The 25,849-nt window shown below is 31.4% G+C and overlaps 1 protein-coding gene across 2 annotated transcripts in view; it reads left to right on the forward strand.

Moving 5' to 3' along the window:
- LOC134685642 (synaptojanin-1-like) overlaps positions 1-17,806 on the forward strand; it is a 39,751-nt gene extending 21,945 nt beyond the window's left edge. Inside the window, exons 15-27 of one of the 2 annotated variants that reach the window (XM_063545580.1) lie at positions 2,304-2,324; positions 3,114-3,272; positions 3,845-4,004; positions 4,450-4,528; positions 6,496-6,696; positions 7,331-7,409; positions 7,700-7,865; positions 9,078-9,140; positions 10,366-10,493; positions 10,932-11,034; positions 12,184-12,269; positions 12,875-13,016; positions 14,701-17,806. In XM_063545580.1, the coding sequence (XP_063401650.1) occupies positions 2,304-2,324; positions 3,114-3,272; positions 3,845-4,004; positions 4,450-4,528; positions 6,496-6,696; positions 7,331-7,409; positions 7,700-7,865; positions 9,078-9,140; positions 10,366-10,493; positions 10,932-11,034; positions 12,184-12,269; positions 12,875-13,016; positions 14,701-15,563 (2,250 nt within the window). In that variant the 3' untranslated portion in view covers positions 15,564-17,806. The remainder of the gene's footprint in view (positions 1-2,303; positions 2,325-3,113; positions 3,273-3,844; positions 4,005-4,449; positions 4,529-6,495; positions 6,697-7,330; positions 7,410-7,699; positions 7,866-9,077; positions 9,141-10,365; positions 10,494-10,931; positions 11,035-12,183; positions 12,270-12,874; positions 13,017-14,700) is intronic. The other variant, XM_063545581.1, reaches the window with a different exon arrangement.
- The last annotated feature ends 8,043 nt before the right edge of the window (positions 17,807-25,849 follow it).

Genomic DNA, 25,849 nt, shown 5'->3' on the forward strand with positions numbered 1-25,849 from the left:
AATATATTTGCATTTAAATCAATATTTTTCTGAACTGTATTATTTACCATTATATGAACAATTCATATTATTCTCCACAGGAACAATGCATGGTAGGACTTTAAACATCTTTGCATTATGTCGTTGTTGTAATTTGATTGTTGCATGAGCCAGTATACTGGCTATTTGTTGTTGAATATACCAACATATATCTGATAATATATAGCTAATGGGCAGAGACATATGAATGAATATTTGACCTTGAAGTAATCCTAAAAAAATACAACTGACAAAACAAAACAGACTTTTTTTTGTTAAAGATAAGACCATTGAATCGTTATACACTAGTAATTTTTGGGGCCCTTTATATCAAGGCTCCATGTTGAAGACCCTACTTTGACCTATATTAGTTTACTTTTACAAATTGTGACTTGGATGGAGAGTTGTCTCATTGGCACATATGCCACACCTTCATATATCTATCCAAGCTCAATAAGTTATATCATTTAATTGTTTCACATTTTTTTTTTATTTTCTTTAACAATGAAAGTTTTCTGTGTTCTTTACTTAATGTTTGAATTGTTTTAAGGATCATGAGAAGGTAATAGAGTCACTAAGCTTGAGGAAAAAATACTTTTACTACCTGTCATAATAACAAATCATTAGAATTAATAAGAATTAATTGCATCTCTATTTGCATGTGTTATGTATACTGGTTCATAGGTAGTAGCTCTTAGATTTAACATCAAAAATACAAAAATAGAATAATATTAGTCATCATAATAGTATTAAGGATACTTTTTTGCAAATTATTTGACCTATATGACACTTTTTATCTTAAGTTGTACATTGTAATTCATTTGTATTTGCCTTTGAACTGCATATGTATAATGGTATACCATTGATGACTTTTCAAACTCATGTTACATCTAAGTTAGTAGTGAGATTGTCAAGAAAAGGTATACCATGTGCTTCTGATGCTGATGTGTACTACATTTTATTTATTTATTTATTTTTATTTTCCAGTATTATATTTATAGTTATTTCAGTGTATATATGTGCATTTATAGATTAGATGATGGCTTTACACAAGCTTTTTTTTCTATTTAAAAAGTAAATGAATTCTTGATGAAATGACATGATTAAGCCATGTAGTGCAGTTACATAAAACAAAGAACTAGTTTAGATAAAATCAACATTCATTTCACTGGTAAACTCACCAAATGTCTTCAGACTTTTTTTGTTTTTGGGTTTCTGTCCGATTGATGATTGCCCTGTTCTGATAATGATATAAATCAATTCAGTATTGATCATTGAAATGCGTTGTCTTATTTTAACCATTCTTGACTTACCTAATTTGATATGAATTTTGCAGGAGTTATCACTCTTTAATAAGGGATTGTATTTTTTGAAATTTAACAAGGGAACTGAGATACGTTGTACATTAATTGATCAATTTTAAGACCAAGGTTAAAATTATAAATTTATTAAAGAACAAAAGTAAAACCTGTAGAGAAGATTGAGAAATAAAACATAAAAATCACATGTTTTCTATATTGAAAGAAATGTCTGTCTAAAAAAAAGGGAATATCACTTTTTTTATATACACAGATAAATGAGGGGGGATAGGAGGGGTCCTGATCCCAATATTCCCAGACTTAAAAAAAACGAAATCCAGAGGTCCCGAACTTAGATATTTTACTAAAGTAAATCCCTACGTCCTGAAATCTGAAAAAAAAGATTCTTGGATCACGAAAGGGTCAATCCCGAAATCCCGAGCACTACTTATACTCAAATCACTTTATTAGTACTTTATATCAGGAAAGTGGCCTCCCAAAACATCAATATAATAATTAGTACTTTATATTGTTAGGAGACAGTAAATGAAACTTTGACAAAACATATTAAAAAAAAATGGGGGGAGAGGGGGGATCCAATGCAAGATAAAATCTTTTCAATCTGATTAAAACAAATTTTTCATACCTCTGGATTTACGATATGTCGCACAAAAAAGAGAGTGATGCTTTACTGGTATCTATTTTTATTGGCTTCTCATATAACACAAGGGTTTTTTTAAGGAGAAAACTAGGCTGTATGAAAACTTAAACTAAATGTAATGGATTTTTTTATGTAATTTTTTTATCCTTCTATCAAAAATTTGTTATTTCAGTGAATTGCACATGTCTTCATGTATTTTTAGAGGACTAGTCTACATGATATTTTACATTTTGATTGTCCTAAGATGAATGTTTAATGAACTCTTCCCATTTGCCAAATAAATATTTTTTACATGTCTTTACAATCAACTGTTTGACATGTTACAGATATATGGAATACTTGATAAGGTAGAAAAAAACTCTTTATTTGAAATTCAGATTCTCCTTGCACAACTGCAATTTCAAAATAGCTTCAAATCCCTTTCATTCAAATCCTTCTCGAAAAGATGCACGCTCTGTCCTTTAATGGATGAAAATACTTTGTTTCTATCAAATCAAATAGCATCTCTCTGAAATATAACCCTCAAAGAATCATGCACTTTGTTGTGATTAATCAATGCAGATTATGACAGAATGGCAATTTACTCATCTTTACCAACCAGTTAAGTCCTCTCCAATCTACTGATTTGCATGTATGAACAATTAATATAGAAATGATAACTTATTAGAATTGAAATTTAAAAGTTGTTTGTAAAATGCCTTTGAGGCTGACACATACCTATGTATGTCTTGAAAATCTACCCAATTACCAATTGCTTAAAAAGTCTTTGATGCTGAAGTTTTGTAAAAAAAAAAATATGCTATACAACAGTGGCAGTATATATTATTGCCCAATAACTGATACTTTTAAGTACTTTTAGTGGCATTATATATTATTACCAAATAATTGATACTTTTAATTACATAGTGTAATGAAATTTTATATTGTTTACTGTTAATTCAGAAATTATTGCAATGTTTTTATTATTGCAGAAAATGCAACACAGTAAGAATCGCAATAATTTTAACTTGCATTTTTTTTTTTATATTGCATTTAATCTTTAATGACAAAATCGCAATCATAAATGCATGCAATAATTTTTGAATTTACAATTGCCAATGAAGTAACATTAAAGTTAAATTATATCATAATTGTAGGGAAGAAGTATAATGTCACATGACTATGTTTTCTGGTGTGGAGATTTTAACTACAGGATAGATCTACCTAATGAGGATGTTAAGAAGTTAGTACAGGATGAGAACTGGTCAGCCCTACGAGAATGTGATCAACTATTTGTTCAGAAAGATGAAGGAAAAGTAAGGATTTGGTTTATGATTTGTGGAAAAACAAAGTATAAAATGAAGAAAACAGATTTTAGGGCTTATTTACTAATTTAGGACTTTGAATTTGTGAAGAAAAAAAATTATGGGCAAAAGAGTTGTGGTTAATTGGTTACTTTAATTAAACAAATCTGTTAATTGGTTACTTTAATTAAACAAATCTAAGCAGCAATATTGCTTAGGTTGTTTCAGTTCTTACAAATAAATAGGCTTGATAATAAGAAAATAATGAACTTTTAACTATTACAGTATTAGTTGTATACTTTTTAAAGATTTCTTAAAGCATCTTCATAAACATTTCAGTAAGACATGATAGTGTTAAATGTCTTAAACATACTACTATTAATTCAGAAATTAATGTATCCATTTGAATCCTTGACCACTGGCAAAAATGCAAAATCCAATTAATGGGATAGCAAGAATTTGAATGAAGACAACTATTTAAGACAAATGTATTCATATTTTAACAGGATTATGAATAAGTGTTATTGATAATATTAAAAATTTTAACAGTTTTAAGTGCCCATGTTTTTACTCTTTTTTTTTAGGTATTTGAAGGATTCAATGAAGGCCAGTTGAACTTTGCCCCTACATACAAGTATGACCTGTTCTGTGATGATTATGACACTAGTGATAAATGTCGAACTCCAGCATGGACAGATAGAGTCCTCTGGAGACGAAATATTTGGTGGAAAAATGGTCCGAATTGTAAGTTATCAATACTAGTAGATATAAGATGATGTGGTATGCGTGCCAATGAGACAACTCTCCATCCAAGTTCAAATTTGAAAAAGTAAACCATTATATGTCAAAGAATGGTCTTTAACACAGAGCCATGGGTTACACCGAGGAGCAAGCTATAAAGGGCCCAAAAATGACTAGCAACCCTTAGAAATGCAGTTTGAAAATAATTTAAATAAGATTTAAAATTATTTGTGCTGACGTCATAATATTTTATTTGTTATAAAAAAATAATAATGAAAAAATCATTTAAGGAGTATTTATAATAAATTTGATTGAAAATATAAGGTGAAAATGATGAATTTCATCTCTATACATAAATGATATTAATTTGAAGGGTATTTATCTAGTACAATGTTTACAAATTATGATATTTAATGAAATATAGAATATAGCTAAATATTTTTTGCAGTATTGGAAAAAGAAGATCCACATGAAAATGGTCATCTTGTTCTTTATAACAGATCTGAACTGAAGACTTCAGATCATAGGTAAGTTCTCACAAAAGACATCAGATCATAGGTAAGTTCTCACAAAAGACATCAGCTCATGAGTAATCTCCCTCAAAAGACATCAGCTCATGAGTAATCTCCCTCAAAAGACATCTGCTCATGAGTAATCTCCCTCAAAAGACATCAGTTCATGAGTAATCTCCCTCAAAAGACATCAGCTCATGAGTAATCTCCCTCAAAAGACATCAGCTCATGAGTAATCTCCCTCAAAAGACCAGCTCATGAGTCATCTCCCTCAAAAGACATCAGCTCATGAGTAATCTACCTCAAAAGACATCAGCTCATGAGTAATCTACCTCAAAAGACATCAGCCATGAGTCATCTCCCTCAAAAGACATCAGCTCATGAGTAATCTACCTCAAAAGACATCAGCTCATGAGTCATCTCCCTCAAAAGACATCAGCTCATGAGTAATCTACCTCAAAAGACATCAGCTCATGAGTAATCTCCCTCAAAAGACATCAGCTCATGAGTCATCTCCCTCAAAAGACATCAGCTCATGAGCAACCTACCTCAAAAGACATCAGATCATGAGTAATCTCCCTCAAAAGACATCAGCTCATGAGTAATCTCCCTCTAAAGACATCAGATCATGAGTCATCTCCCTCAAAAGACATCAGCTCATGAGCAATCTACCTCAAAAGACATCAGATCATAGGTAATCTCCCTCAAAAGACATCAGATCATAGGTAATCTACCTCAAAAGACATCAGATAATAGGTGATCTACCTCAAAAGACATCAGCTCATGAGTCATCTCCCTCAAAAGACATCAGCGCATGAGTAATCTCCCTTAAAAGACATCAGATCATGAGTAATCTCCCTCAAAAGACATCAGATAATAGGTAATCTACCTCAAAAGACATCAGCTCATGAGTCATCTCCCTCAAAAGACATCAGCTCATGAGTAATCTCCCTTAAAAGACATCAGCTTATGAGTAATCTCCCTTAAAAGACATCAGCTCATGAGTAATCTCCCTTAAAAGACATCAGATAATAGGTAATCTCCCTAGAAAGACATTAGTTCATGAGTAATCTCCCTCAAAAGACATCAGATAATAGGTAATCTACCTCAAAAGACATCAGCTCATGAGTCATCTCCCTCAAAAGACATCAGCTCATGAGTCATCTCCCTCAAAAGACATCAGCTCATGAGTAATCTCCCTCAAGAGACATCAGCTCATGAGTAATCTACCTATAGGTAAGCCCCCTATAAAGACATAAGTTCAAAACCAGAATAAAATCGAGAATGGAAATGGGGAATGTATCAAAGAAACAACAACCTGACCAAAGAGCAGACAACAGCCGAAGGCCACCTATGGGTCTTCTGTGCAGCAAGTAACTCCCACAACTGGAGGCTTGCATCCGCTGGCCCCTAAACTAAAATGTATACTAGTTCAGTGATAATGGACGTTATACTCAACTCCGAAATATACACAAGAAACTAAAATTAAAAATCATACATAACTTAAAAAAGCAAGAAGTTTAGAGGTCAGATGTGATTTCAATCTGTTGACATCAGATCATAGGCGAGATCCATGAAAAAACCTCAGTGCATAATTAAACTTCCAATTGGAATGTCATGAGTACTTTTAAAAAAAATTCCAACTTGTGTGTTGATAAAAAAGAATTAAAAACTATTATTGGTGTAATTTTCCTGGGAACGATTATAAATATACTGTGGATGCATTTATTTTTGTGGGTACCAATTTGTCATGGATTTATGAAAACTTGCATTTTTGCTGATATTAAAAATTTTGTGTTTTTTGAAAAGTCTGTATAGAAAATTTGTTATTCTTTGAACACTTAAATAAGTTGTTCCCACTAAATACAGGAAAATTGGCAAATAATGAATATTAATGAATTCACAGTGTATTTGATAGGAACAATGATTTAGTATTTTATAATATAATTGTCATGATTCTATGTTTTATTTCTCTTTTACAGACCTGTAGTTGCTGTAATAGATATTGCTATACAAGAAGTCATTGACAACAAGAAACAGGATGTTCTCGATGAGGTTATAGGTCAACAGGGACCATCAGATTGCACTGCCGTTGTTTCTCTTACAGAGGGAGAGTTTGATGATGATACTGTAGACAGTATTGTAGGAACTTTAACTGATGTAGGGGAGATAAGTCTAGTCAGGTAATATTAATGGATTTTCTGTATTTTAACGCCACTTTTAAGCACTGCTTTTGGGCTATTTTGTGACGCTTGCGTGTGTGGGCAAAAACCACTGACCTTTCAACAGGAAAACAGACAATCCTAGTCAATTAAGATTTGAGTCTTGTTCACTGACATGAGTGGGGTTTGAACTCACAACCTCAGTGTTGACTGGCTAGTTCCTCCTGACTTTGTCTGCTTCTCTAACAACAAAATTCCACACTTTTTCCTAATGTTCTAATGAACAAAATGACTATATATTTGGTCAGCAATTAGATGTGTTTGGATCTGTAAAAAATGCCTACTTCATGTTTTTCCGATACAAGTGATGCTATGCTTTGCACATCAACACATGCACTTTCAACTTTTACATTGTCTACAGACTATAATCTGAAAGCAATACTGTGTTTATAAATCCTGCTCAATATTCAGTAAGGCTTGTATCAACATGTGGTCATCTTCATTATGGTTGAAAGTTTAACCAATGGACAGAAAATATAAAATTTATAACTTTCTGAAAGAAATATATTTTCAATTTTAATTAGTTGATTTTTTAAAACGATTTTCATGTATGTTGTGAGAAATATATTTTTCATACTAATGTTTTTTTATGTAGGTTTGTTGATGAAGATATGTGGTTGATATTTACAAATGGAAAACATGCAATAGAGGCTTTACAGTACAACAATATGGAGGTACTATATTCTTATTCTAAATCTCTATTATTTATTGTAATTTGATAATTGTCACTCAAAAAAGAAAAGTAAGAACTTATGTAAATGTGTGATATATTGATATTATAGCCAAATGTTTGATTGAGTGTATATTTTTCAATACAAGTGGAAGCATCATCAGTGTCAAATGGACATCTTTCCATTTATTTGGACCTAATTTCAAAATCTAGACTATTTTGTTATTATTTAGAATAAGAATGTGATAAAGCTTTAGTAGACAGGTATTTTATGACAAAGAAACTGAATTACAGATGAATGGCAGAAAAGTCCAAGTAAAGTTAAAGACTGTGGACTGGAAACAGCAGATAGATAAAGAGATGAAGCTGTGTACAATGAACACTGGGGCCCTGTTTAACAACATCAGTAACAGTTTACTTGGAGAAGATTTCACAGGATTGTATGACTTTGATTCTGATGGTATGTTTTCATTGTATTCGATATGTGATTCTCAGATTAAGTAAGATCTTTAGTGAACAGTTTTGATGTGGTTTTATGAGAGAGGATTAGCGCTATAAAACCAGGTTTAATCCACCATTTTTTACATTTGAAAATGCCTGCACCAATCAGGAAAATGACAGTTCTTGTCCATTCGTTTTTTATGCATTTTGTTATTTGATTTTGCCATGTGATTATGGACTTTCTGAATTGATTTTCCTTTAAGTTCAGTATTTTTGTGATTTACTTTTTAGCTCACCTGGCCCGAAGGGCCAAGTGAGCTTTCCTCATCACTTGGCGTCTGTCGTCCGTCGTCGTTAACTTTTACAAAAATCTTCTCCTCTGAAACTACTGGGCCAAATTAATCCAAACTTGGCCACAATCATCATTGGGGTGTCTAGTTTTAAAATGTGTGGCGTGACCCGCCAAACCAACCAAGATGCCCCCCATAGCTAAAAATAGAACATAGGGGTGAAATGCAGCTTTTGGCTTATAACTCAAAAACCAAAGCATTTAGAGCAAATCTGACAGAAGTAAAATTGTTTATCAGGTCAAGATCTATCTGCCCTGAAGTTTTCAGATGAATCAGAGAACCCGTTGTTGGGTTGCTGTCCCTGAATTGGTAATTTTAAGCCTGGAAAATTTGCTGTTTTTGGTTATTATCTTGAATATTATTATAGATAAAGATAAACTGTAAACAGCAATAATGTTCAGCAAAGTAAGATTTACAAATCAGTCAACATGACCAAAATGTTCAATTGACCCCCTAAGGAGTTATTGTCCTTTATAGTCAATTTTAAACAATTTTCATAAAATTTGTAAATTTTTACTACCGGTAACATTTTACACAGAAACTACTGGGCCAAGTTCATTATAGATAGTGATAATTGTAAGCAGCAAGAATGTTCAGTGAAGTAAGATGTACAAACATATCACCATCACCAAAACACAATTTTGTCATGAATCCATCTGCTTCCTTTGTTTAATACTCACATAGACCAAGGTGAGCGACACAGGCTCTTTAGAGCCTCTAGTTAATCTTAATCTTATTTTCATGAATCAGTACAAACTTGATCTCAAGGACTTTCAAAATAAAATTTTGTTATAAATAGTAAAGCTGATAAACACATCATTGTATCTACTCTTATTTTGATTCTTTTTTCTCCTATTTATAACTTTGTTTACTATTTGTAGAAGATGAAGATGACCAGACAGACAGATTAACAGTATCAGAAAATAACACTCCTATACATTCAGGTATGTACATAACACACCAATACATTCAGGTATGTACATAACACACCAATACATTCAGGTATGTAAATAACACTCCAATACATTCAGGTAAGTAAATAACACTCTAATACATTCAGGTAAGTAAATAACACTCCAATACATTCAGGTAAGTAAATAACACTCCAATATATTCAGGTAAGTAAATAACACACCAATACATTATGGTAAACAAATAACATTCCAATACATTCAGGTAAGTAAATAACACACCAATACATTCAGGTAAGTAAATAACACTCCAATACATTCAGGTATGTAAATAAAACTCCAATACATTCAGGTAAGTAAATAACACTCCAATACATTCAGGTAAGTAAATAACACTCCAATACATTCAGGTAAGTAAATAACACTCATATACATTCAGGTAAGTAAATAACACACCAATACATTATGGTAAACAAATAACATTCCAATACATTCAGTTAAGTAAATAACACACCAATACATTCAGGTAAGTAAATAACACTCCAATACATTCAGGTAAGTAAATAACACTCCAATACATTCAGGTAAGTAAATAACACACCAATACATTCAGGTAAGTAAATAACACTCCAATACATTCAGGTAAGTAAATAACACTCCAATACATTCAGGTAAGTAAATAAAACAGCAATACATTCAGGTATGTAAATAACACTCCAATACATTCAGGTAAGTAAATAATACTCCAATACATTCAGGTAAGTAAATAAAACAGCAATACATTCAGGTATGTATATAACACACCAATACATTCAGGTATGTAAATAACACTCCAATACATTCAGGTATGAATAACACTCCAATACATTCAGGTATGTAAATAACACACCAATACATTCAGGTAAGTAAATAGCACACCAATACATTCAGGTATGTGTATAACACTCCAATACATTCAGGTAAGTAAATAACACTGCAATACATTCAGGTAAGTAAATAAAACAGCAATACATTCAGGTATATACATTTCTATTCACTACAACTTATAATTAAGTACCATTGTGACAAAAAATGATCAGGTATATGAGAAAGATTTAATCCCTCTTAGTGAAGTTGCTTTAACAGAACTGCTAAAGCAATATAAATTTGATATTAAGAAATTATTAATTGTAAGAAAATGCAAGAATTGAGTTACCGGGTACTAGTGTTCTTCAGTTTAATAAATACTTAAAGGAATAAATAAATATGTTTTTTTCAGGAAGAAATAGTCCAGCTCTTTCAGATGATGGTATACTGGATGGTGCTCCTCCCCCACCAAACAGACCTGCACCTCCTGCTAGACCAAATGTAAACCCTGTAGCATCAGAGGATACTGGGTCAAAAGAGGTAAATATATCTGTTTATAATCATATCTATTCATTGGTAAATTCAGGTAACCTATGTAATTCCCAAACTCTGTCAACTCTTCTCAATAAAAAAACATTAGTCCCAAAATGGCTAAGACTAAAGTAGGTCTGACTGTACATGAATATGAAGGAAGTACTGAAATAATTGGAAATATCATCAAACTACACAAACCACAGACTTGTCCAAGAAAAACTTAACTATAAAGACAAAAATGAACAAAATATGTGCTAGAAAGCTTGTTTTGTACAGGTCAACATGTGATGGCCTGTATCACTTATTGTGTTTAACTGACAGAACCTTTAAAATATGAATGTTCTCTTTATTTTCAAAATAATTGTATATGCTATTTGAATTATAGTCTAAATATAACATTATTGCAGTTAAGATCATAATTGTATTTTAAATTTCTCTTTCTAGGTTCCAGCCAAACAACCTCCACAGAGACCAGCTCCTCCTGTGAAGCCCCCTCCTCCACAAAGACCAACTGGTGGTCCAATGAAACCAGTACAACAAAGCACAGGTATGTACAACATATTGTGATTTTTAACTCACCTGGCCTGAAGGGCCATTTGAGCTTTTCTAATCACTTGGCGTCCATAGTTATCGTCGTTCGTCTTGGCATAAACTTTTTACATTTGAACTTCTTCTAGAGAACCACTGAATGGAATGAAACCAAACATGGCATGAATGTTCCTTATGAGGTGCTGACCAAGTGTAATTACTTTGTAGCTGATCCATCATCCAAGATGGCTGCCAGCGGGGGGACTAATTTTAACATAGGATCCTATGGGAAATGTGTACAAATGACTTCTTTTAGAGAACCACTGAATTGAAGGAAACAAAACATAGCATGAATGCTCCTTTCCTAATCAGGTGCTGGCCAAGGGTTGTTAATTTGTAGCCAAATTATATCTTTTTTAGATAAGATAAGAAGATGTGATATGAGTGCTAATGAGACAACTCTTCATCCAAGTCACAAAGTATAAAAAGTTAGCAATTTAAGGTCAAATTACAGCCTTCAGCACGGATCTGTGGCTAACACCAAAAGCTTTCTTTCAGTTTGTAAAGTATGTCAAAATTTAAATTTTTTTGAAAATATAAAAACAAGTTTATCTTGATGGAAGATTTTGGTTTGAATCCTACTTTTGTCATCTTCCTATTAGTTGCTGTTCATATGATATGATTAGATCAGTATTATTTAATCTGTTTTCATTTTAATGTTTTCTAATCTACAGGAAAATTCTTAGATAACATAAATAACCAAATCTACCTTAGCTCATATATACTTATAATGAAGCATAAATATAGATTCTTACATTGGTACCAGTGGATAAATCTGTTAATCTTTGAGTAACTATGCAAGTTTCCGTTTCTTTAATGATTATTGAACAAACTTTCATTTTTGTTACATGAAAATCCCTTTCAAGTAACGTCCACATTCAACAGAGATGTCAATTTCTCAAACACCTGTTAGCACATTTCTATTCATCCTGAGAGCTGATGAAGGTTATGCCTCTTATTTCATTCACTTATCTTTTGAGATCATCAACAACCACATGTTGAATAATCTTTCTTATACAAAGGGTACACAAAGGGTTAATTGTTAAAGAATATGGCATCAAAGGGAATTAGTTCTTGAAAATTACAAATGAATCCTTTATTCTTTAAGTTGCACCTTTGAAGAAGATGCCACCAGTCAGAAAGCCATTGGGATCACAATCAATTAAAAACATCAAATCAAAAAAACAAGCAAAGGTAAGAAAATAATTATCTTCATATCTATTATATTATAATATGGTCCTGTCTTGTTAGGAGTAAAACTTAGCTCTTTATAACTCACAAAAGTATACATTTAGGAGATAACTGTATTGTATTTTAAGCTCCTATGGCTACAAATTGGCAATATGTTGGTTGCAAATTAAGTTTACTGGCAACATGTTAGCAGAGCCAGTAAATTGGTATTTGCGACCATCATGATGTTATCCAATCAAAAACAATGTTATAAAAGATGTTGCATTAAAATACAGCTGGACAAACTAATGGAAAAGCATCATAAGATGGGCCTGTTGCATATCAGAGCATTTAATCTTTATTTTATATGCAATTTTGCATTCAACCTACAATAACCCATTATTCAGAGACAGACGATTTAGGTATACACCACACGAAGCAGCCATTACTTTGTTATTTGGTCGTGCCTATTTTTCTAAGGAATGCTATCAACTAAATTTTGAACTAATAATGCATATCAAACCTTCAGTTTTTCTGAAGTTTATCTATTAGTTTCAAATAGATTTTGTAAGTGGCATTAATAAGAGGATAGGTTATTTAAAAGACTTATTTTTTTCAAATCTTTTTAGATTTCATCAATTGGACTGCCTACTAATGTTTTACATCACGGCCATGCAGCAAGCATGCAGGAAGCTCAGAATGTCATTGAGAAGTTGATTAGAGGTGAAAGTGTAGATGCTTCATTGCCACAACCATTAATGCCAAATAATGGTAGGTATTATTCAGGAAAATTAAAAAGAATCGGGATATAATTAATACTATTTGGCATAAGCACTATTGAAAGAGAAATCATTTCAAATATCTATAGTGCCTCCTTAGCTTTGGGCTGTTTATGTCAGATTTTATTAGTTGTGATTCCTGATTATTTTTTTACTATCATCAGAAAGTTGTAAAATTGGATTGGTCAATATGGATGGTATCATAAATATTGATAACAAACTGAAAATTGCTACTTTTAAATCTTTTCCAAATCATTCTTGTAAATCATCTATGGTATGCTGTAATAGAAAGTTGCTGATCTTAGATTTTTATTGTAGCTCCATCAACAAGTCTGCAATACCCTCAAATTATATGTCTGTCTGTCTGCACATCTATGTAGCACCTGAACTTAAATTATCTTTCCTCCTATAGATTTATAGAGATATGATTGGTTAAAGGACTACATGTTGTGACTATGTATATTTGATATAGGGTGTCCTAAAATATATAGGATTAGTTACCATATGGGGTTAGTAAGGAGTTACTTCCCTTTCAAAACAAAAAAGATGCCACAACCCTTTATAAAAACAAGGTGTTGAAAAAAAATCTGAAAGGATTCAACAGACGACAAAAATTATGTTGAAAGGTTGAAATGAATTCATAAAACATAATTAAAGCAGACAAGTTGTTATTTTTTGGCATAACAGAGTTACTTCCCCTTCAAAACAAAATAAGAAATCTGAAAGGATTCAACAGACGAAGAAATTGATGTATGGAATGAACGATTGAAATAAATTCATATAACACATATAAAGTTATAAAGTTGTTATTGTTGGCATTTGTTTTCTGTATAGACAAAATTAATGGAAGTAGGATCTTAATACTATGTATTGATGATTTGATCGCTTTGATAGGCCTGTAGTCAAATTACCACATGAAAAGATAGTCGGTACGATAAATTGTTACACAGTGTGCTTTGCTCTCACCCCATATGGAATTTATTATATTTATATATATCATATTAGGTCAGTAACACACCATGTAACTAATAATATATTCAATAAATTGTATTATTTAATCATAAGAGCTGTGCCATAAAAACATATTTAGGACCAAGGGTCAAGGCAATTTTAAAATCTCCACCCCGGAAGGTGACAAGTACAGTGAAATTGATACTGTCTGTATAGATGATTACCCATGTAACCTGCCTTATTAGCTATAAAAGGAAAGGAATAAAAATGTGATTCATAGAGTAATTATGCAATTTTATTTTTGGCAAATGAGGTCCCAAAATTGAATTACTCCATTTCTGCAAGCTACTGTAGAAACATTAATTTTCGTGGGGTTAAAATTTTGTGGTTTTGTCCTTCTTCAAGATTTCATGGGGATTTAATTTCATGGTTTCCATTAAATTGTAGTGCTTTTACTGTATTCAAGATGTATTAAAAAAATTATCTGTACTTATTTTTGTTTTTGTTTTAGAAATTCCAAAAATAGATTAGTCCATGACAAACACCATTAAAAGCAACAAAAAGCTTCTTTAATATGTCCCGTTGTCATAAGTATTATTTTTTCTTTATATTTATATATTTTATAACATTGATATTGATATAACAGAACCTTATCTAGAAAATATATTCATCATCTAAGTTTTCAAAGTGTATAAGTTTTTGACATTTAAACAAATCTATTTTAGATGAACTACTAACTCCTTCTCAGATACCTCAGAGTAGAACTGCTGAGACCTTGTCATCAGTTGCAGAATCAGCCAATGAAGGAGCTAATGTTCCTAAACCCATACCAAGAGCAAGAAGTACGGGAAATATTACAGGGACTATCAATCCTGTTCCTGTACCACGATCACGTGATAGTCCTACTGAAGAAAGAAAACCTATCCCAAGATTAAGAGATAGTCCAACCGATGATTCAAGTATACCTGCATCTCGACCAAGACCTGCACCAAGAAGAGAAGTTCAAAGTGCATTTGTACCATCAACAAACTCAAATGACATTTATTCAGGTCAAGTTATGTCTGGTTTGAACCAGAATGAACAGAATATATCTAGTCAACCAAATTCTATTTTAGATGCACCAATATCACCTTTTACTAAACCAAAGGCTGATCCATTTGATACAAGTAATGTACAAGCAAAGTTTATTAATCCTTTATACAATATACCAGCATCAAACTTTGTAGATAATTCTAGTCAACAAAATGGAAATGTTGAAATGAGGGATCCAAGTTTTCCAGAACCAATGTTTAGTCCTCCAAGTATGCCCCCTCCAGCACCTGAATCTCCACCCCCATCACCGCCAGTAACACACAATTCTTCAGGGGACCTTAATGAATCACCTAGGCTTAATGATCAAAATCCCCCATCTCATCCCCCACCAAACTTGCCCCCTCCACCACCCCCACGCCCTGTAGATGGAGCTCCAACAAATCTTCCTCCTGTCCCCTCTAGACCTGCTGTCCCATCTCGACCCCCATCTAGTATACCAAATAATCTCCCCCCTGTCCCAAGTAGAAGTTTACCTCCTGTACCACCTAGAAATTAAATAGATAACTGGATATTTATGCAGTGTATGGTATTTTCCCTGAAATTATCGTCGTAGTTGTTATGCATGACATAATCAAAAACTGTAAGATAAATATTTTCACAGATGATTTAAAATACGTCTTTTGCACTATGTGCACTTAGAAATTAGTTGTTTTGTAATTTATTTGATTTAGATTCAGCTACACAGCATTTCAACAAAATTTGTCACTTTATTCTGTTTATTAACATTACCTATCTTTGCATGGCAACTATAATGTGTTTTGACAAGAATAATACCAACCATACTGTATGTTAAAAAGCAATAAATCTAAGTATTAAACATATGATTTCATAAGGAAAGGTTGTATCTCCTTTTATTATTATTTATTAATTGTGCAATTTTACATGCTATATGTGGGAGTTATTAAGAACATTTTATCATATATTAAATTAGCTGCGGAACCGTAGCTCATAGGTCCTTATGTTATTTTTTATTACTACATGTATTTGCGGACCATATGGTCCATACTGTTCCGCAGCTAATATTCAAAAGAATCAGATTTAATGTATTTTTTCACATGACCATAAATTTAAGATTAACGAAAGGTCAGTAAGATATGTTAGTTACTTGTCCTTTTATTGTGATTCCTATATTTGTAGTGCCAAAGAATTGTTTTCAGTTAATTTTACTTTAAGATGTAAAATAATGGTTCTTTGATCTTTGTTGCATCCCTAACTGGGACCAGGTTTTTTTCAGTTCATCCAAAAAAAAATCATGTTGCTTAAGTCTTAAATCTTAGATCTAAAATATGTTCATAAAGAAGCTTGACAATTAGATTTATGCATTTATAAAGTCATTTCTTATGTCTCTGATAAATGTTTATCTCGTTTGTTTATTCTAAATCTTCTTATTTTGTATGGAACAAAAAATTATAATTTACGTTCAATAAAAATTTGATATGAAATATAATACAGTATGTGGTTAATAAAACACACATACTTTGAAGGATAAAGAAATAATCTATTTTAAATGCCATATTATTTTTTAAAAAATAATGCTTCCCTGTTTTACAAAAAAAATCAAACAAAATATTGAATAAAAGAAGGATTTGTTTTTTCTGATGAATACACTATTTATATTTTTGGTACCAAAATAGGATAAAAGTTTTCAATGATTGCACATAAGAATGTAAAAAATATTAAATTTTGTTTTTACCTGACAAAACATTGAGATTTTTTTCAAACATGCAAGTTTCTTTTGTTTTTTTGACAAGCAAATATGATAGAAATTATTTTTTCTGATAAGCACTCACATTTTGAAAATTGAAAATAGAAAGGGGGAATGTGTCAAAGAGATAACTATCTGACCAAAGAGCAGAATGTATATTTATGTATATGTTCTACTTCTCCTTGCATTCACACAGTTTTCTAAAGAAGAGAAATCTTCTATTTTATTAAAACATTACATAAGACATGAAAATGGACCAACAGTCTTTCCTTTGTCTTTTATACTCAATATCTGTCTGTCAAAATAGTTTGAGATTTGACACAAACATTGAATCTATTGTACATTTTAGTGTAGAAGTATGTTTGTATACATACAGGTATATTTAAGTTATTGTTGCTAGTGCTATAAGTGTGCATAATGATAATTCTGTGCAATAAATTTTATTTACATTGTATTTAATACATAGTACATGTATATTTAGGGAGAATATTTGACATTTATGCATGCAAAAAATTAATATTTCTTAGGTACTGAAAATTTAGAAATTATTGCATGCATTTATTATTGCAATTTTGTCATTACTAAAATGTGATTTCAATTTTTGAATTTTAAGGATAAATCTTGTTTAAATCAAATAAAAGATTTCAAAATGAGAGTTAAAAAATGCGATTATAACCATGTCACATTTTTCGCAATAACAAAAACTTTGCAATAATTTCTGAATTTACAGTAAATAGTCCTTGAGAAAGAATTGACATTCACAGATTTTCAAAGATTATCAGATACTTTGATGTAATTTTCTTTTTGGAACATATACAACATGAAATTTGAGTTTTAGAGGAGAAAAGACAGAACCATGACTATGAGCAAAATACTTTAGATAAGATGAGGAAGTTTACAAAACATTGTTATTGGTAGAAGTTGTTATATTATACATTCCAAGTTAGATCACGCTAGGTCTTGGTTTCTGTGTTGCTGTTGTTACATATTTGATATACATTTTTAGAATAAACTGTGATATGTGTTATTGTTTTCTTTAGATGTGTTTTTGTTTAATTTTATTCTCTTAGTATTAAGTCAACACTTTTACCTACATCTGCAACAGTAGAATAAAATGTAAAATGGAAATGGGGAATGTGTCAAAGTGACATCAGCCCAACCAAAGAGCAAAAAAGCCCAAGACCACCAATGGGTCTTCAACAAAGTGAGAAAATCCCACACCTGGAGGCAGAATTCAGCTGGCCCCTTAACACAAAAGTGTACTAGTTATGTGAAAATGAAACATACATTTATGTTGCAGCAAGAGTATTTGGTGTAATTGATCTATTTTTCTTATGACAATTTACTGCAAAAGTTCAATGGAGCTATGCTATATCTGATTTTAGCATCAAGTAATTCCAATCAAAGTAAGTTGTTACCCCTGTTGATCAAGGGGACCATAAAACGTCTTCACATAGATGAAAACATGAGTGAATATATGCTGAATTGTCTTGCCTGGTTAACTTATGATGATGTTATTAAAGTTGAAAGTTTAATACTATAAGTGATTAATTTAAGTGATGTCAAGGTCAGATGAAACAAGACCGACAGACAGACAGACATGGACACAACAATGCATACACAAAATAAAGTTATGGAGACCTAGAAATGTTAATTTCTGTATCATTTGATGTTTTGAGGCGAGTTGTCTCATTGGCAATTACTAGTATACCACATATTTTACTATCTGAAAAACTGACCTAGTTACTGACAAAAGTGCATATGGTGAAATGTCTTGCCTTCTTTACTGACCATTGATTTTTGTCGAGCCTTTGACTTTAGTCGAAAAAGCGAGACTAAGCGATCCTACATTCCGTCGTCGTCGGCGTCAAAAAATATTCACTCTGTGGTTAGTTTTTGAAATTTTAATTTTTTTAACTTTTTTAAACTATACTGGATTTCTACCAAACTTTGACAGAAGCTTGTTAATGATCATAAGATAGTTTCCAGAAGTAAATTTTGTAAAAATAAAATTCCATTTTTTCCGTATTTTACTTATAAATGGACTTTGTTTTTTCTGCTGGCAAACATTTCATTCACTCTGTGGTTAAAGTTTTAAGAATTTTAATAATTTTCTTCAACTATCCTTGGTTTGTACCAAACTTGGACAGAAGCTTATTTATGATCATGAGATAGTATCCAGAAGTAAATTTTGTAAAAAAATAAATTCATTTTTTCTGTATTTTTCTTTTAAATGGACTTAGTTTTTCTGTGGGGAAACATAACATTCACTCTGTAGTTAAAGTTTTTAAAATCTTAATCACTTTCTTAAACTATACAGGATTTGTACCAAACTTGGACAGAGGCTTATTTATGATCATAAGATAGTATCCAGAAGTAAATTTTGTAAAAAGATAACTCCATTTTTGTCAAGCCTTCGACTTTAGTCGAAAAAGCGAGACTAAGCGATCCTACATTCCGTCGTCGTCGGCGGCGTCCACAAATATTCACTCTGTGGTTAAAGTTTTTGAAATTTTAATAACTTTCTTAAACTATACTGGATTTCTACTAAACTTGGACAGAAGCTTGTTTATGATCACAAGATAATATCCAGAAGTAAATTTTGTAAAAATAAAATTCCATTTTTTCCGTATTTTGCTTATAAATGGACTTAGTTTTTCTGCGGGGAAACATTACATTCACTCTGTGGTTAAAGTTTTTAAAATTTTAAGAACTTTCTTAAAACTATCCTGGGTTTGTACCAAACTTGGACAGAAGCTTGTTTATGATCATAAGATAGTATCAGAAGTAAATTTTGTAAAAAAAATAATTCTTTTTTTTCATATTTTACTTTTAAATGGACTTAGTTTTTCTGCGGGGAAACATTACATGCACTCTGTGGTTAAAGTTTTTAAATTTTAATATCTTTCTTAAACTATCCTGGGTTTGTACCAAACTTGGACAGAAGCTTATTTATGTTCATAAGATAGTATCCAGAAGTAAATTTTGTAAAAAGATAACTCCATTTTTTCTGTATTTTACTTTTAAATGGACTTAGATTTTCTTCCAGTTAATATTACATACAGTCTGCAGTTAAAGTTTTTAAAACATTTATTAGATTCATTAACTAGCCTAGATATTTACCAAACTTGGACAGAAGGTTCCTACAATTATAAGATAGCATCAAGAGGAATATTTTTATTGATATTTTTCCTCATTGTTGTTGAGCCTGTGATTTACAGCAAAAGTAGGCGAGACACTGGGTTCCGTGGAACCCTTCCAAATTTTTTACTTTTAAATGGGCTTAGTTTTTCTTCCAGTTAACATTACATACAGTCTGCAGTTAAAGTTTTTAAAAAAATTTATTAGATTTATTAACTATCTTTGATTTTTACCAAACTTGGACAGAAGCTTCTTACAAACATAACATAGTATCGAGAGGAATGTTTTTATTGATTTTTTTCCTCATTTTGGTTGAGCCTGCGGTTTACAGCAAAAGTAGGCGAGACACTGGGTTTACGGAACGCTTACAAATTTTATGTTGATAGTTCTAAATATAAAGTTTTACACCAAGTATCACATAAAAGTTAACATTAGCTAAGAAAATGAGGTCAAGGTCAGATAAACCAATCCTGTAATACATGTACACCTTATAATCATTCTATACACGATAGAAGACCTATTGCTTATAGTTTCTAAGAAATAAACTTAACCAGGAAAACTTTAAATTGACCAATGAACAATGACAATGAGGTCAATGTCAATCATACCTGTCAGATATACCTTTACACCTTACAATCATTCCTTACACCCAATATAGTTGACATTTTACTTGTAGAAAAAACAAGAATGTGTCCAAAGTACACAGATGCCCCACTCACACTATCATTTTCCATGTTCCATGGACCATGAAATGTAATAAATATCTAATTTGGCATTAAAATTAAAGATTATACTATAGGGGATATGTGTACTAAGTTTCAAGTTGATTGGACTTCAATTTCATCAAAAACTACCTTGACCAATAATTTTAACCTGAAACTCCCACTTTCATTCTCTATGTTCAGTGGACTGTTAAATTGGGGTCAAAAGTCTAATTTGGCATTAAAATTAGAAAGATCGTATCATAAGCAACAAGTGTACTAAGTTTCAAGTTGATTGGACTTCAGCTTCATCAAAACCTACCTTGATCAAAAACTTTAACCTGAAACTCCCACTTTCATTCTCTATGTTCAGTGGACTGTGAAATTGGGGTCAAAAGTCTAATTTGGCATTAAAATTAGAAAGATCATATCATAAGCAACAAGTGCACTAAGTTTCATGTTGATTGGACTTCAGCTTCATCAAAAACTACCTTCACCAAAAACTTTAACCTGAAGCAGGAAGAACAGACGAACGGAGCCACAGACCAGAAAACATAATGCCCCTCTACTACCGTAGGTGGGGCATATAAAGACCATACACCAAATTTAGTTTAATTACCTATTACTTGTAGTATCTGAGAAACAACTAATAAACGGAACATACCAGAAAAGAGATGTACACTTTCTGTATATCCTATTTGTTTTTGTTTATTATTTTGTATATCAGGCTGTTAGATTTCTTGATTTGACTTCAGCATCATCAAAAACTACCTTGATCAAAAACTTTAACCTGAAGCAGGAGGAACAGACGCACCGAAGAACAAACGGAGCCACAGACGCGAAAACATAATGTCCCTCTACTACCGTAGGTGGGGCATAAAAAGACCATACACCAAATTTAGTTTAATTACCTATTACTTGTAGTATCTGAGAAACAACTAATAAACTGAACATACCAGAAAAGAGATGTACACTTTCTGTATATCCTATTTGTTTTTGTTTATTATTTTGTATATCAGGCTGTTAGATTTCTTGTTTGAATTGTTTTACATTTGTCCTTTCAGGCCTTTTATGGCCAACTATGCAGCATGGGTTTTGGTCATTGTTGAAGGCAGTACAGTAATCAATATTTGTTAATTTCTGTGTCATTTGATCTCATGTGGAGAGTTGTCTCATTGGAAATCATACCACATATTCTTATTTTACATCATACAATCATTCAGTACACTAAATATAGTGGTCAATATACCATTAATCATGTTAATTAGACATCTGACTGTAGTGGTTACCAGAACTAAACTAGGTATTTCATATCAGAAACAGGCAATATAGGCCATCAATCATAGGATTTATGGATACATTTTTGTATTATTCAAAATTAAAATTCAAAGGTGTTCTTAGTCACCTTTCATTTGATACCTAAATTACCAAAACTATATTTTACATAGTTTGATATTTACAAATGTTTAAGAACATTTTTGTTTTCAATACTACTTTTCGTTCTTTTTGTCTGTGTCACAGAAATGTTATATCTTGCAGTCTACCAAATAATTTGCCCTATACCTTATTGCTGCCAAGTTATCCAACACATATCTCAATGTAACAGTGCTTGTCTGCATGTTTGCATTTTTTATTGTTGGCTAAATTATGACATGTTTTATTTCTTTTGTTGATATTACTCCATGGCTTTGTACTTCCAATTCCCAGTTGTGGCACAATCGTCAGTTTGCAAAGGATTCTGCTCAAACCTGTCCTGAGTGCTGTCTTGTACATTGTACTTGTAGTCACTGGTATTAAAGAGATAATAGTAACTGCAATTACGATTATCCCAATATGGCGACGGTAGATATAGGTAAAATCTTTACACTCGTTTTTCTTAAATGTAGCATGTTTTTGTCAATAGTTACTCAGCTGCAAGGTTTATCTATACCATTACATCATATTTGAATCGTAACGGTGCACTGGAATTGTCTAAGAGCTGTGAAAATAGCCGTTGAAAAATTCGGGATGATAATCGTAACTCTATGGTATTTTTCTTCTTTGATAATCGTAATTTTTTTTATATGATAATAGTAACTGAAACATAATAAATGTGTCTTTCAGCATTTCAATGGTATTTTGTGTGTTAAAAATGTAAATGCCCAGTTAAACGATGACATTAACGCATATAAAAATAAATGAAGAAACTTACAGGTTAATATCTAGGATAAATTTACCTATATATCTCTAATTGATGAGAAAAAGGATGGATTAGCTATATCCAATATTCCAAAAGTGGAATCCTTTCAATTCATTGCTCAAAATGAAAGTCACGTATACCACATTTTCATATGTCAAAAAAGATATATGCCTGTTTCATTGATTTCAGGAAGGCATTTGATACTATTAATAGAGATGCCCTCTTTTACAAATTGTCTTATTACAACATAGATGGTCCCTTTTTTTAGTATAATGAAAGATATGTATAAAGAGGTTTTGTACTTGGTAAAGATCTCAGAAGGTATCACTGATTTTTTTTAATTCCTCAGTTGGGGTAAAACAAGGGTGTATTTTAAGCCCTACATTATTTTCTTTATATATTAATGATTTACCATCTATTTTTGACTCAACATGTGAACCACCCAAGTTAAATGATAATGATATATCATATCTGTTATACGCTGATGATTTAGTTCTTATCAATAAATTCAGCCGTCCATATTTTTCCTTTGGATTCACTTTTTTCTATTTTATACTGATATATGATTTTAAAAATTAAATTCAAATGTTTTGATCAAATTCCCATGTATTTTAGGACGTTTCTTTAAACAGTGTGGATGGTAAAGGATCTAGAATAGTTACCAGTTTATTGTTACTATTGTTTATTGTCACTTTTGTTTTTTGTTACTTTTGTTTATTGTTACTTTTGTTTATTGTTACTTTTATTTTTTGTTTTTATTAGCCTTACCTATAGTCTTACGAAGCATTTGACAGACGAAAAAAAACACAAATATGTATATTGATAAATTACATCAAAGGGCCAAACATGTAGATTATTACAGTCGGAACTGGTTTAATTACAAAGATTTTTATAGATTTTAAAACAAATATTTTGTGCTTCAGAAAAATGCATGAAAATTAGGAAAGGCTAATTTATGTTTTCATTTAATAGAAAAGTACTAATTATATGGCAAGTATGCAAAAACAAAAATGTTCCTTGTTTAGTACCTTCAATATTTTTCTCTACAATATCTTCCATGCATATGTATGCAGCATACTTTTCATTTACCAAGTATTTATGAATTTTTAATAAGTTTGTTTCTAATTTTGCGGAATATGCGTTATTTTATTCTCATCTTTGCAGTCATTCTTTGAATAAGTATTTCTTGTAAGAAAATTTAAAGCTACATCAATTTTATTTTTTGATTTTCGGGCTTTTGGCCAAACTATAAAAGAACACAAATCCATGTTTGTCAATGAACTCCACGTTACTTAATTTCATAATACACAAAGAATCCTATTTAGGGCCAAACATTCTCTAGTCTTATATAGCATTAAATGTTTTAAGGATGTCATATTATCATAATTCAAAATTGAATTTGTGTTGTTTATAGTTTATATCTGAGATACTGAATTTCAGTGACAGTCATGAAGTAGCTAATATGAATAAGAAGATGTGGTATGTTTGCCAATGAGATAACTTTCCACAAGAGACCAACATGACTCAGAAATTAACAAATATAGGTCACCGTACGGTCTTCAACAATGAACAAAGCCCATACCGAATAGTCAGCTATAAAAGAAATGACACTGTAAAACACTTTTCAAAGTTATCCCTTGTTCATCATAACTTTTAAGTTGTGATATCATCCATGAACCAGATGCTCCGCAGGGCGTAGCTTTATACGACCGCAGAGGTTGAACCCTGAACGGTTGGGGCAAGTATGGACACAACATTCAAGCTGGATTCAGCTCTAAATTTGGATTGTGATTAAATAGTTGACACAGCATAGGTTTCTGACACAGAATGAATGTGTTCTAATGAACTTAAAATTTTTGTTTTCTCTTAGAGCAATTCACTATGCTGTTGAATATTAATCCTCTCAAAAAAATGTTTGAAGAAATTTTCTTTTTATTTATGAAATTTCAAATGAGAAAATTGAACCCAATTTTTTTAATCACATCCCCCTTTCCCTTATTCCAAAACTAATCTCAATTAAAATTTCTAATGGAGTTTGCGACAGTAACTACTCATTTAAATACAGCATAAAATATTAAGATGTAAAAAAACTGCTTGTTATCACTGAATGGTAAAGATTATTTTAATTTATCAGTTGGTAGTAAAAAGTGAATATACATTGTATATTGTATATATAACAAAGATTTAAGTTGATTCTGGACAAAGAAAGATAACTCCAAATAAAAAAATTCTTACAATTAGATATTTCTTGCTTACTATTCTGGACAAAGAAAGATAACTCTAATTAAAAACAAAATTGCTATTTCACAATATTTTGCAATAAGATATGTCTTGCCATTGCGCAATACTGTGCAATTGAAAAGACTTGCTATTGCACAAAACTTAATATAATAATTTTAGATCCTGATTTGGACCAACTTGAAAACTGGGCCCATAATCAAAAATCTAAGTACATGTTTGGATTCAGCATATCAAAGAACCCCAAGATTTCAATTTTTGTTAAAATCAAACTAAGTTTAATTTTGGACCCTTTAGACTTTAATGTAGACCAATTTGAAAACAAGACCAACCAGATGCTCCGCAGGGCGTAGCTTTATACGACCGCAGAGGTTGAACCCTGAACGGTTGGGGCAAGTATGGACACAACATTCAAGCTGGATTCCGCTCTAAATTTGGATTGTGATTAAATAGTTGACACAGCATAGGTTTCTGACACAGAATGAATGTATTCAAATGAACTTAAAATTTTTGTTTTCTCTTAGAGCAATTCACTATGCTGTTGAATATTAATCCTCTCAAAAAAATGTTTGAAGAAATTTTCTTTTTATTTATGAAATTTCAAATGAGAAAAATTTAACCCAATTCTTTATTCACGTCCCCCTTTCCCTTATTCCAAAACTAATTTCAATTAAAATATTCTAATGGAGTTTGCAACAATTACTACTCATTTAAATACATGATGTAAAAAAACTGCTTGTTATCACTGAATGGTAAAGATTATTTAAATTTATCAGTTGGTAGTAAAAAGTGAATATACATTGTATATTGTATATAAC

This window comes from Mytilus trossulus, chromosome 9 (assembly GCF_036588685.1).
Source record: "Mytilus trossulus isolate FHL-02 chromosome 9, PNRI_Mtr1.1.1.hap1, whole genome shotgun sequence".
In the NCBI taxonomy this organism is placed as follows: Eukaryota; Metazoa; Mollusca; class Bivalvia; order Mytilida; family Mytilidae; genus Mytilus; species Mytilus trossulus.